This window comes from Lissotriton vulgaris, chromosome 8 (genome assembly GCF_964263255.1).
Source record: "Lissotriton vulgaris chromosome 8, aLisVul1.2, whole genome shotgun sequence".
Classification (NCBI taxonomy): Eukaryota; Metazoa; Chordata; class Amphibia; order Caudata; family Salamandridae; genus Lissotriton; species Lissotriton vulgaris.
This window is the reverse complement of record NC_141696.1, coordinates 1,373,384,485-1,373,399,022: the sequence shown is the minus strand read 5'-3', so window position 1 is coordinate 1,373,399,022 and position 14,538 is coordinate 1,373,384,485. Positions and strand designations below refer to the sequence as shown.

Genomic DNA, 14,538 nt, shown 5'->3' with positions numbered 1-14,538 from the left:
CTTGGTCCATGCGTTTGTGAGTGGGAAAGATAGTTCTGAAAGGTATGGACTGGGTTTATACTGTGGACATTTTTGTAACCTTGCTCATACAAAGGAGATGTAAGCAGTATGAAAGGTTGCAGTACCCTTATTTATGCAGTATAGACTTTGTAGGTTTGCGGTCAGGTAAAGCAGGACAGGGAAGAGACCCTCAATACACCTACATCGTAGTGACCATGAGTGATCTAGTTACCTATACTTTCGCTACCTGGAATGTTGGCGGATGGTTTGAGCAACTTAAGGCCATAAGAACAAGTTACTTACCTTCGGTAACGATATATCTGTAAGAAACATTAGTTAGTGTTAGATTCCTTACCTTAGAATATCCCCAGGCGTCAGTCTGGATCCGGAAACTTTTGCGTAGCAGTACCCCTGCGCGTCGGTAGGCGTCGTCTGCAGGCGTCCCCTGCGGCTCCGCGTCCGTCGTCGGCGTCGTGCGCCGTGATGACGTCGCTGGAGTATATAGACGCCGCCTCCGCGCGCTGACGTCAGTTCTTTGCACACAGCATTTCCGCGCCAGGAGACGCAGAGCCATGAGAGAACCAACACTGGTGCCATGTAAAACTAGGGCCCTGAAAGGGATGTCCTTAACCCTAGGTATCAGTTCGCAGAACGGGGAGGATGGGTGGGATCGGTAAGGAATCTAACACTAACTAATGTTTCTTACAGATATATCGTTACCGAAGGTAAGTAACTTGTTCATCTGAAAGAAACACGTTAGTGTTAGATTCCTTACCTTAGAATACATACCCCAGCAATACCAACCCCGGTGGTGGGTCTGCGAACCAATACAATACTACACCAGAAAGTCCTGGAGGACAGAACGGCCAAAGAAGCCATCCCTCCGGACTTGACTGTCCAGGCAGTAGTGCCTCGCAAAGGTGTGCAGCGAGGCCCACGTAGCCGCTTGGCAAATGTCCTGCAAGGGGACTCCCCGGCCCAGGGCAGTGGTAGCCGCCGTGGCCCGAGTGGAATGAGCCCTCAGCCCAACAGGAGGCTCCTTCCGAGCCAAAGAGTAGCACGCTTTGATGCAGAGGACGACCCATCGAGAGATGGTTCGTTTACAGACCGCCCGTCCCTTCTTCGCACCCACGTAGCCAACAAACAGTTGGTCATCCACCCGGAACTGGCGTGTGCGATCCATGTAAAATGAAAGCGCACGTTTTGGGTCCAGACGATGGAGCCGCTCTTCATCCTTTGAAGGATGCGGAGGCGGGAAGAAGGAAGGGAGGGTGATGGACTGCCCGATGTGAAAGGCCGAAACAACCTTGGGCAGGAAAGAAGGTCTAGTCCTCAGAACCACCTTATCAGGATGAATGGACAGGAAAGGAGGTTGGACAGAAAGAGCCTGGAGCTCACTCACTCTCCTGGCAGAGGTGATGGCAACCAGGAAAGCCGTCTTTAAAGTCAGGAGACGGAGAGGACAAGAATGAAGGGGCTCAAAGGGAGCACACATTAGAAAGGTCAGAACCAGGTTCAAATCCCACTGAGGCATCACAAACGGAACAGGTGGAAACATGTGAGTGATGCCTTTCAAGAATCGAGTTACAATCGGGGATTTGAACAAAGAAGGCTGATCAGGAAGCCTTAAAAAGGCTGAAAGGGCAGAAAGGTAGCCCTTGATAGTGCCCAGAGCAGAGCCCTGCTGGGCAAGAGAAAGAAGAAACAGAAGAACCTCCGAAAGAGGGGCAGAAAGAGGATCCACAGCCTTTGCTGTGCACCATGCCACAAATCTGTTCCACCGACAGGCGTATACCGACTTAGTGGAGGGACGCCTGGCTGCCAGAATAACATCACAGACTTCAGCAGGCAAGTCAAATGGCCTCAACTGTCGCCGCTCAATCTCCAAGCATGGAGGTGGAGACTGGACAGGTTCGGGTGGAAGACCGTCCCCTGCTGCTGCGACAGAAGGTCCTCCTGAAGGGGCAGGCGGATCGGGGGACCGACTGACATGCTGAGTAGCTCGGGATACCAGTATCTTCGAGCCCAGTCCGGAGCCACAAGGATAACTTGGGCCCGGTCGCGCCTGATCTTCTTCAGCACTCTGGGCAGAAGTGGTATAGGCGGAAAGGCGTATAACAGACCGCAACTCCACTCGCGCCGAAAGGCGTCGCCGTGCGAGTGCCGTCTTGGAAACTCCAACGCGCAGAACTGATGACATTGCGCGTTCTCTTCGGTGGCGAATAGATCTAACCAAGGCTCTCCCCATTGCAGAAAGATGCCTTGCGCCACGTCCGAGTTCAGACGCCATTCGTGATCCATCGAGCACCGACGGCTGAGTTCGTCCGCCCTGGCGTTCAGAGAACCTGCCAGGTGTTGAACCGTCAGAGCCACGCCCTGACGTTCCAGCCATTGCCAGAGGCGCAGAGCCTCCTGGCAAAGGGTCCACGACCCCACACCGCCTTGTTTGTTGCAGTACCACATGGCGGTGGTGTTGTCGGTGAACACCTGCACCACACTCCCGTTGACAAAGGGGAGGAATGCCTTCAGTGCCAGACGAATCGCCCGCAGCTCCAACAGGTTGATATGGAGCCGGGACTCCGCCGGAGACCAGATGCCTCTGATCTCTGCCTCTCCCAAGTGGCCACCCCAGCCCTGGAGGGACGCGTCCGTCACGACAACGTGCTCCGGTTGGGGAAGGGAGAGGGACTTGCCCCTGACCCAATCGCGGTCCGTAAGCCACCACTGCAGTTGTCTCGCAGTGCCCTCCGAGATCAAGACGTGGTCGGACAAGTTGCCCTGATGCTGGGCCCACTGAAACTTCAGGTCCCACTGCAGAGCCCGCATCCGCCACCGAGCGTGATGCACCAGAAGGATGCAGGAAGCCATCAGTCCCAGCAGCCGCAGCGTCAACCTGACCGAAACCCGGGATAGCGGCTGAAAGATGGGAATCAAAGCCTGAATATCCCGAACCCGCCGTTCCGGAGGATAAACCCGAAACTGCGCCGAGTCCAGAACCGCTCCGATGAAAAGGAGCTTTTGAGAGGGACACAGGTGTGATTTCGGCACATTGATGGAGAACCCCAGGTCGTGCAAGAGGTCTGCCGTCATCTGAAGGTGGTGGACGACTGTCTGGGGCGAGCCCGCCTTCAACAACCAGTCGTCTAGGTAGGGGAAGACTGAAACCCCCAACCTGCGCAGATGGGCTGCGACCACCGCCATCACCTTTGTGAACACCCGTGGGGCGCTGGTAAGGCCGAAGGGAAGCACGATAAACTGAAAATGCTCCTGGCCTACCGTGAACCGCAGGTAACGCCGGTGGGCCGGCAGGACGGGGATGTGAAAATAGGCGTCCTGCAAGTCCAACGCTACCATCCAGTCTTGTGGGTCTAGGGCAGCCAAGACCTGAGCTAACGTCAACATCTTGAACTTCTCCTTCCGGAGGAAGCCGTTGACGTTCCTTAGATCCAAGATAGGACGTAGGCCCCCCTTGTCCTTCTTGGGCACCAGAAAGTAGTGGGAATAACAACCACGCCCTACTTCTGGCCCAGGAACGCGCTCGATGGCCCCCTTGGCCAAGAGGGCCGTAACTTCCTCCTGCAGAAGTGTCAAGTGGTCCCCCGACACACGGTGGTTCTGCGGTGGCATGGCTGGAGGAGAGGTCTCGAAGGGGAGGGAGTAGCCCCTTCAGACGATTTGCAGCACCCACCTGTCCGAAGTGATCGTGCGCCAGTGAGCGTGGTGATGGCGAACCCTGCCACCCACTGGCGTCACATGGGGCCGAAAGCACGGACTAGGAGGATTTTGGGGTAGATGCTGCGGGGGAAGGTGTGGTCTGACCCCGCCGTTGTCCCCGACCGCCGCCACGGCGGTTTCCACGGCCGCCACCGCGTTGAAAGGATTGTTGCGGCGCGTGGCTGGCAGCACGTGTGGGGGCGCCCCTTCCTTGGCCACGAAAGGGACGAAACAAACCCGTTTGCTGACGCTGGGTCGAGAGACCCAAGGACTTGGCCGTGACCCTGGAGTCCTTGAAGCGTTCCAGCGCGTGGTCCGCCTTGTCACCGAAGAGGTGACAGCCATCGAACGGCATGTCCATCAGTGTATTTTGGACGTCTGCCGAAAAATTGGCGGATCTCAGCCAGGCGTGGCGACGAATCGCCACTGTCGTTGACATAGCTCTGCCCAGCGAGTCGGTCGTATCAAGACCACACCGTATCGAATATTTCGCTGCATCTCGGCCCTCAGCCACAGCCTGACCGAGTTTTGCCCGCACCTCCATGGGGCATTCTGGCAGCAGTTCCGCGACCGTATCCCACACAGAGTGGGTGTAGCGGCCCAAGAGGCAGGCGGTGTTGCAAGACCGCAGGCCCAAACTAATGGACGAGAAGACCTTCTTGCCAAATTGGTCATACCTCTTGGATTCCCGATCGGGCGGGGCCGACGGGAATGCGGACTGGGAGGTCGAGGCCTGGATCACCAGACTCTCAGGAGTGGGGTGGGTAGACAGGAACTTGGGGTCGTCCGGACAAGGACGGTGGCGCCTGGCCACGTTCCGATCAACAGGCGGACCTGAAGCGGGCCTGGACCAAGTGCCCAACAGAACGTCTGACAAGGCTTCATTAAACGGCAGCAGTGGCTCCTGTGGGCATGACTGCGGTTTGAAGACCTCGGTGAGGATGTTAGGCCTCACGGCCGCGACGGGGAGCTCAAGGTGTAAGGCCTTGGCAGCCCTCATCAGCACCACAGAATATGCAGCTCCCTCCACCGATGCCACGGTAGGAGGAGAGATCAAACCAGGGTTAGGAGAGTCGTCCAGACCACTGGCATCCCCCAAGTCACCTGTCCAGTCCGGGTCATACTGGCACTCGCGTGACAGAGGGTCCTCGGACCCCTCCCAACCTTCACCGAACTCTTCATCACCTCCGTATTCGGAGTCAACGATGTAGACCGGCTCCTCGGGGTTCATGGGCCCCATCGGCGCCGGGACCGGCGTCGAGCGACGCCCGTCCGGCGCCGCGTCCGGCGTCGGGGAAGGTAAGGGGACGGCGCCGCCCGGAGCCGGCGCCGGAACCCCGGAGCCGGCACCGGAGAACCCGCGCCGCGCGGGGGCGGCGTCGGGGGTAACCCCGATGGCAACGGCGCCGGGGAGGCCGGAAGACCAGCCGGCGCCGATCCCGAAGGCCCTTGCGGCGCCGGGGTCGGAGCCGTCGGCGGCGCCGGGGCCGGAGCACCCGACGGCGCTGAGGCGGGGACACCCGAACCGCCAGGACCCCCAGACGGTAGCACTGGGCCGGAAGGCACCGTAGGCCCCGTCGGAGAACCGAGCGCCCTCATGGCCATGAGGAACGCCTCGATCTCCTCAGGCGTCGCACCGTGCCCAGGGACCGGAGGGTATGAGGCAGGCCGCGCCGGCGACTCTCGCGGAGCCGCGGGGTTGGGGTCACCCGAGCCCCCGGCCGCATCGCGCGAGCGTCGGGGGGAGTCGGGGGTACGATGACGACGCCCCGACTTCTTATGCTTCCTACCTGACGAGCCTGACGAGTGGTGTCGACTTCCGGAACGCTCGGCGCGGCTCCGCGATCGTTCCCTCGAACGCTCTCTCGACCTCCGGCCGGACCGGGACCGCTCCCGGTCCCGACGTGGGGCCGACACCCGGAGCTCCAGTAGCTTGCGGGACCGCTCCCGCCTAGCCTTGTTGGTGAGGGCCCGGCAGTCGACGCAGGAGTCCACGTCGTGGTCGGGGCCCAGACACCGGAGACAGAGGCGGTGATGGTCTGTGACCGACATCGTGCGCTCACAGTCATCACAGTGCTTGAACCCAGGCATCCTATCAGGCACAAGTGAGTAATTAACTTCGAAAAACTTGGTCAAAGACCGGAGTACTGCTCTTCAGATCTGCGTCCACTGGCGCGGAAAAAAGAAGAACTGACGTCAGCGCGCGGAGGCGGCGTCTATATACTCCAGCGACGTCATCACGGCGCACGACGCCGACGACGGACGCGGAGCCGCAGGGGACGCCTGCAGACGACGCCTACCGACGCGCAGGGGTACTGCTACGCAAAAGTTTCCGGATCCAGACTGACGCCTGGGGATATTCTAAGGTAAGGAATCTAACACTAACGTGTTTCTTTCAGATAAATAAGTGCAGAGACGGTCACTGTGGTTTCCTACGAATAACACAGCTATCTGGAATGGAGGAGAACAATCTACAGAAGACAACGACCACAACTGAATTTTACACATTTCTCAGCAGGTGCCTGAGAAGTTCTCTATATGGATCAGATCTTCAATCTCTTGTTACAAAAATAATTAACAGTGAAGGTCACTATTTGGCTGGTATAGGCATACTGTAGCCACAAACAAGCAGTTCTGCAACCAGTAGCATTAGTGCCATATTCATATACGTAGCAGACTTCGCCACTAGAGTGGGAATTTTTAGTTAGCAAAGCAGTGGCGGAGCTTCTGAAAAAACGTGAATCCACCTATCCCACAGGATCATGTCCTGGAAAGTCCCTGCGAAAAAACAGGAAGGGCTCTCTAAAAGAAATAGACAGATCAGAATATACATATATACAGAAATCTGCAGATACTTATGCAGTGAGATCTGCACACAGGTATGTGCGCTATCTGCACATAGGTACACGTGAGGGATTTGCACAAGCAAGTATGTGAGGATTCCCAAACACGTATGGATCTATGCATGAACAGGTAAGAGAGGATTGACACATATACACAGGTATAGATGTTTGCCCTGCTGTAAACTTGCCCCACATGTTTGAAACTTTCTGTCTCCGGGGCCATTTAACACTATGGGGCCGATTCCGATCTCGCTCGGAAGGGCTCGTAGCAGCATCTGCCAGTAGCGAGTCCGAGTCGAATGCGTGATTTCTGTGTAACTCGCACAGGTGTATGAGCGGGCAAGTACGCTGCGATAATCGCCTCGCTGCCAGACCGACTCGTACCAGTCAGCGATGCCTCCCGAGCGACTCAAAGATGTCTGCCGCGTACAGCGCAATGCGTTCAATTTCCGGATGGCCAAGTACGATGCGCGTTGTGTGCAGCCGATGCGAGTCAGAGCCTCCAGCTTGAAAAAGCTCTGGGAAGCATACTTCGGAGGTCTGCGCCGGACCCCCCTTCACCCGGGGTTCTATGACTGACAGCGGAGGGGCCCAGGGGTCCCCCTCATGCATTAGTGTACGTTTTAGGGGGCACTGATACACGTGATGGGGGCGCCCTTTTCAAAGACGTATGTTTTTCAAGATGGAAACCTATGTACGCGACGTACAACAGGCTCCCATTGACTTCAATGGGGCTCCGAGGAACCCAAGTCTGTCAGCGCAGCAGCACATCGTACTCTTGTCGCACAGAGCCAGAGTCGTTTGGAATGCTCTTCAGGACAGAGTCGTTCATAGGGCTTTCCGAGCGAGATCGGAATCGGTCCATCATTTTTAAGCCTTCACTTACAATGCTAATAGTTAAAATACAAGTTCCACAATGCAAAAGGCTGCTGGTGAAAAAGCTAGCACTGCGTGAAGGAGTCATAATAAATTGAGCTACCTGGATGTTATTGGTCTGCATGTCAACCTGTGATCACAGGCATTACAAGGCTGCTACCTTGATGCACACTCTGCAAATGCAAGTGTTCGGGTTGAAGGACAGCACTGCGCAGGGGATCATTCAGCAGAGGGTGGGGTGCCGGAAAGGTCACCTCTCACCTTTTTAAATTATCTTCAGAGGGTTCCTGGTCGTCCTATTGACACCCAAGACACAGTAAATTAGAGAGACGCCTTCCAGCTCCTATGTGAATGAGAGCCTAACTGCTAAAGACTGCAGACGTGCTTTCTCGACCCTAACAATACTCTGCAACTTCGGACGTACCTCTATCCTTGGCCAGATCATCTTCGAGGTACATCAAGGGATGCTAAGGGAAAGTCTAAAAATTCACAGCTCACAGCTTAATATCTGACTTTGATCAATGTAATTTGTGATTACATACCACTGCAATTGAGGCTATGGGAAAAGGCAAGAACAAAGCACCCCATGCATTCCAATGGACAAATTCACCTAATATCCACTGAGATCGCAACATGATGGTGAAGAAATACACATGTGGGTATATCCAGAATGTGAACCACAAAAAATAGTAGAAGGGGCCTAAGCCAAAGCAACCAATGGTTGATATATGTTTGTATTTCCTTTGTTCATCACGAGTTCTAATAGACAGAAAAAGTGGTCTATGGTCATACATAAAAATGTTTTTCATTTTCAAAAGCTTCAATGGGCAAGATTAAAAAATGTTTGAACAAAGTTAAGATCCAGTGAATGAAATGTACCTGTTTTCATGGCACCTATTTGTCAGAAATTGTAAACACTGCATAACGGTAGACATTGAAAACCATCCCTTTGAAAATGTTAAGAACAGCAAAGTAGCACTTATTTGCCCAAATACAGATGTCCAGAAAAATACAAAATTGCATGGAAGAAGGGCAGATTTATAATTAGCAAATTAAGTTAATATGTGCCTTACATTCTTGCCCTTATGAAATATTATGCTTTATATATTTGTGAAACAGTACTCATTTTTCATCACATTTACTTTCAAACATAGTGAGTGTAAAATGCAGCAAGAACACAGTAGATGGCTTGCTTCATTTTAACAGCTATAGCTAAAGTAGTATTGAATTGCATACTTCAAATCAAAAATAGTTTAAACTTAATTTTCTACTTTAGAGTACATTAAAGAAAGGAAGACACTGGACCTTTCAAGTGTTGCTACTTCAGTTCATGTCACATACAAACAAAAAGTGAATCTGCTTTTGTTGCTACATGAAACCAGTTTAAAGCCGATTTGAGTGAGTTCAATACAATCAAATATGTCTTTTAAAAGTATTGATGTCCTTAAACACCATTTACCTCAATTTGAAATTAGAAGATTGTTCCCAATACAAATCATTTATTAAATGTGAATTATACTTGTAGCAATTTTTATACGTATTTTTGATATGCATGTGGTGATGAGGTATGGAGAGCAAGCACCAAGTTAAACAAGCTTCCCTTGTCAGGAAGCATGCTTTCACACACGTTAAAATAAAAGCTATTTAAAGCAAAGAACCGGACACAAAATACACTTACCTAGTTGATTTTCTAATAGGACCTGATATTAGTTTCACATAAGACTTTGGAAACCATCCTTTTTGACCCTGAACCTCTCCGAACCACCACATGTCCTGCTGTTCCAAAACTGTGATAATGTCATTTTTGTTAAAGTTCAAGTGGTTGTCTTTTTTCGCTCTCCATGGATACAAAGCTTGTGCTTGAAGTCCTTCCACTTTTTCTCCCTAGATTTATTTTTAAAACAGAAAAGTGTGGAATGTTACTTAGGTTTTAGGTTTAGATGCAAGAGACGGATCACAAGCCAATAAATCATGTTACAATATTACTTTGGCATGTAAATATTGCTTTTAAGACCTGGCTAAGTATAACGAGGGCTGTCAAAGCCACTAAGTCTGGCCTTGTCAAGCCTATAATGTTTATTTATAAAATATTTTGCAAATATTTGCAATAAGCATTTAAGATTTAAAATGAAAAAGTAAAAAGTCTACATTCAAAGGTGGTGTGCATATGTTTGCATAACAATTGTAAAAAACAAAGCATTATAAACCCCATTCAAAAACATTAAATTAAAGTAGAGTCTGACTCGTCAGTCTAGGTGCATAAGTGGAATATTTTAGGTGGATGTGCACACAAGCAAAATGTAGTCACACAGTAAAGAGAATCAATGGTAATAATGTCCTGGGCCATTGCTTCATGCTAATACCTGCGATTGACCGAAACAAAATGTGCATGACACTAACAGAGCAACAGAATCAAAAGACTGACCGAAAGCCCCTGCTTGTATAAAGCTATATATGTAATTGCTATTTTATTATGATTTAAAAAAATGAGACTAAAGTGGTATTTAGGTGATTCCAAAAATAATATACACATTGACACTGTCTTTCTAAATTTGGATGGTCTCTGCCATCAAAAGCAATAAGTAACTGAGTAAAATGAAACAGGCAATCCAATGTTTCCAGCCCCTGCTGGTCATCAAATATAAGCTGAAATACCTGCTTCCACATTAAAACAAGCATTTGTAATGCAATCGGTCTCGCATTTTCACAAGTTTGAGCTATTGAGATTGTAAATGTCAGTGCCTTTTATTTTTGTTTTAAAAACAAATAACAGGGATTGTCTTTTACAATGCCAATAGCTTAAACTCACGTAAATGCGAGACCTATTGCTTTGCAAATGCTTGTCTAAAAATGCTTCCCACCCATACAGTGGGCACCGGGGATGAAGTGCCAGGCTCACTTAAAAATGCTGATAGGGAGGAAACCAAACCGGCCCGATAGACTGGTTAAGCGAAATGTTCCCTTTACCACCTCCTGGTTATGTCACACGGTCTGTGGGTGCATGCGCAGCATGACGAACCGCTTCAATATGTCTCGGTTAATATATGACGTTTGAGAGGGTATGATGTATAGATACATGTTGATGCAATATCAAGCAAAGAAAGGTTGGAAATGCACGTCTGAAATAGCGCTTAAGTGCACTTTGTCCTACTTGTGAAAACCAGGCACATTGGAGCCCTGGGTATTTAACACCAGCAATGTCCAGAGTGCATTTTTTTTTGCGCCTAATTTACGATTACTTCATTACTGCGTGTTAGCTAGTACCCTTATTTACTGAACACCTTTTACATAAATACCGCCAGCAAGGAATACACAAGTAAGTCTAATCAATACCCGGTGTGGCTTTGGGGTATTATAATATTCAGTGACTTGCATGTATCCAGTTATATAAGAGGTGTGGTCACTCTGCCGTCTGGTAGGAGCGCATGGCACTACAGTGTCTTACAAAAAAGTGTTGACAGCATAGAGACTCTTATAGGAAGTCATGATTCCTATAACATCTCACAGAAGTTGTATGCGCATGTGTGCTGGATAGGACAGGCAAATTATAGTGCAAACTTACCCAGCCAATCCCATGAGAAAACAAGCATATACAAATGCAATAGGACTCGTAACTACGCAAGACCTATTGCATTGTAAACAAAAGTGCGGGCGTCCAAGAACATACAAATGGGAGGGGAGTGGGGTGTTGGTGGTGGTTAGAGAAGTCACGAACTGCAGGAAGGAACGGGGAAGGCAGGGGAACAAAAGTTTTTCAAGTAAAGGGGCCGATAGCCATGGAATGAGAAATTACAACATGGCTGTCAGGAGGCGGGATTAAGTTGCCGATAACCAATCAGAATGCAGCATTTAGAATTTCGGCAAATCAAAAAGATAGGCTGTAAGTGGGTGGAACTTCCCCCGCTATACTGTATACAGCATTTCTCCACGAGACAGCGCATGTGCTGGCTAGGCGAGGCCTAAAAAGAGAGCTGTAACTTTAAAATGTACAGGCATCGAAGTCTAAAGAACGCACATTCCCTTCAATACATATTCCACAGCAACCTGCGCACCGAGACTACCCTCCTCGCCACCATCGATGACATCCACGCCCTCCTCGCCCAAGGCCATTCAGCAGCCCTCATCCTCCAGGACCTATCAGCAGCCTTCGACACAGGACCTATCAGCAGCCTTCGTCACCAGTCTCCACGACGCAGGCATCCAAGGAAAGGCCTTAGACTGGCTATGATAATTCCTCTCAGGCAGAACACAGAGAATAAGACTCCAGCCACTCCTCTCAGAAACGACAGATCAGATGCGGAGTATCCCAAGGATCCTCCCTCAACCCCACACTCTAACGTCTACATGGTCCCTCTCGCAACCATCGTCCGAAACCACGGACTCAAGATCATCTCCTACGTCGATGACACCCAGCTCATCCTCTCCCTCACCAAGAAACTCAACATCACCAGGCACAATTTCCAAGAAGGGATGAAATCCGTTGCAACCTGGATGAGAAACAGCTGCCTGAAACTCAACTCAGAGAAAACAGAAGTACTCATCTCGTCTCCACCTCCTCTGCATGGGACAACACCTGGTGGCCCTGGCCCCGGGAAACCCACCCCTATGGACCATGCATGCATCACCCCTATGGACCATGCATGCATCATTCAGGACTCATGAATCACCAGATGAATGCAGTCTCCACCGCATGCTTCAACACCCTCCGCATACTATGCAACATGTTCAAGTGGATTCAGCGGCACCGACAACATCTCCGCTACGACCACACCACAGATTCCCGACCCCAACCACCTACAATGCATCCTTCTCAACACCCGATCAGTCCACAGGCACGCCATTGACCTATGGAATCTACTAGACACCATTTCTCCGGACATCGCCTTCCTTACGGAAACATGGATGAATGCTTCCTCCGCACCAGACATCACCATTGCCATCCCTGAAGACTATAAAATCACTCGCAAAGACCGTACCAGCCACACAGGAGGAGGAATCGCTATCGTCCATAAGAAATCAATCCGCATCTCAACCAGCTCTGACGCCAACCTCGCCAACTCCGAACACCTTCACTTCCAGATCCACATCGACCCCAAAACCACACTCGGAGGCACCCTCCTCTACAGACCACCAGGAAACCGCGCAAAATTCAGTGAAGACATCACGGACTTCATCACCCCACACGCGATCCCCTCCAAAGACTACATCCTACTGGGAGACCTCAACTTTCACCTCGAAAAGATCAACGACCGCAACACCGCCACCCTCGTGGACAACCTCGCCAACCTCGGACTTAAACAACTAGTCACTTCCCCCAGCCACATCGCAGGTCACACACTCGACCCCATCTTCACATCCAGCAACCATGTCTCCTTCAGCCACACTACGGACCTCCTCTGGACTGACCACAGCTGCGTTCACTTCACCTACAACAAACCAAAACCCAGCATCCACCTCCAACCTACCCTACAAAGGAACTGGAACAAAATCACCACGGACCAAATCTCCGCATCGCTCATTCAAAACACCCCAGCCCTCTCTTCTAACGCTAACAAAGCCGCCGCCAACCTCACCCTATGGTTATCCAACACCGCTGACACCTTAGCACCACTGAAAAAACGTCAAAACAAACCTGGCAGCAAGAAGGCCTCATGGTTCAACGATGATCTCAAGAAGTCCAAGAAACTCTGCCGCTCCCATGAAAAGGCCTGGAAAAAAGACCCAACCACCAACACCAAGGACGCCTTCAAAAACGCCACCCGCACTCACCACCAACTAATCCGAAAAGCCAAGAAAACAGCATTCAAGGATCGACTTGACAACAACGCTCACAACAGCAAGGAACTTTTCAACATCGTCAAGGAATTTTCCAATCCCTCGGCCAACTCCAACGACATCACCCCCTCTCAAACCCTCTGCGACTCCCTAGCCTCATTTTTCCACAACAAGATTGCAGACATCCACAACAGCTTTGACAACCAACCCGGAAACCAACCCACCCTACCATTTGCTGATCATCTTCCCCCCGTGAACACCCTTAACGACTGGACCCCAATCTCCACTGAGGACACAATCCGCCTGATGAATTCCATCCACTCAGGATCCCCCACAGACCCATGTCCTCACCACATCTTCAACAAAGCAGACTCCGTCATAGCACCGCACCTCCGAGACGTCATCCACTGTTCCTTCAACTCCGCCACCTTCCCGGAAGACTGGAAACACGCTGAACTCACCGCCCTTCTGAAAAAACCCACAGCGGACCCCACCGAACTCAAAAATTACCGCCCCATCTCGCTTCTTCCATTCCCGGCCAAAGTCATAGAGATAGCTGTCAATAACCAGCTCGCCGCCTTCCTCGAAGCCAACAAATCCCTCGACCCCTCACAATCTGGCTTCCGAGCAAAACACAGCACTGAGACCGCCCTCATCGCAGCAACAGACGACATTCGAACTCTACTGGACAATGGAGACACAGTCGCCCTCATCCTCCTCGACCTCTCTGCAGCATTCGACACAGTCTGCCACAGCACCCTTTTACAACGCCTCAATAACATCGGAATACAAGGAAAAGCACTTGAATGGATCACCTCGTTCCTCACCGGAAGAACCCAGAGAGTCCGCCTTCCACCTTTCAAGTCCGAGGCCTCTGAAGTCATCTGCGGCGTACCACAAGGATCCTCACTCAGTCCCACCCTCTTCAACGTATACATGAGCCCCCTCGCGGCCATCGCACGCCAACACAACCTCAACATCATCTCGTATGCGGATGACACTCAACTGATCCTTTCCCTCACCAATGACCCCAGCACCGCCAAAACCAACCTACACGAAGGAATGAAAGAAGTTGCCGAATGGATGAAACAAAGCCGTCTGAAACTGAATTCAGACAAAACAGAAGTCCTCATCTTAGGTACATCCCCCTCTGCATGGGACGACTCCTGGTGGCCGGAAGCCCTCGGAAAAGCACCCATCCCGACAGACCACGCACGGAACCTAGGCGTCATCCTGGATTCTTCACTCTCAATGAACAGACAAGTCAGCGCCGTATCCTCTTCCTGCTTCAACATTCTTCGCATGCTCAGAAAAACATTTCGCTGGATCC

At 51.1% G+C, this 14,538-nt stretch overlaps 1 protein-coding gene across 6 annotated transcripts in view; it reads right to left on the bottom strand.

Annotated features, from left to right (window-relative positions):
* Positions 1–14,538, bottom strand: part of ITSN1 (intersectin 1) — a 1,645,471-nt gene that overhangs the window by 445,369 nt on the left and 1,185,564 nt on the right. For all 6 annotated transcript variants that reach the window (XM_086935345.1, XM_086935347.1, XM_086935346.1 and 3 more), the window contains one exon: positions 9,112–9,317. In XM_086935345.1, coding sequence (XP_086791471.1) covers positions 9,112–9,317 — 206 coding nt within the window. The remainder of the gene's footprint in view (positions 1–9,111; positions 9,318–14,538) is intronic.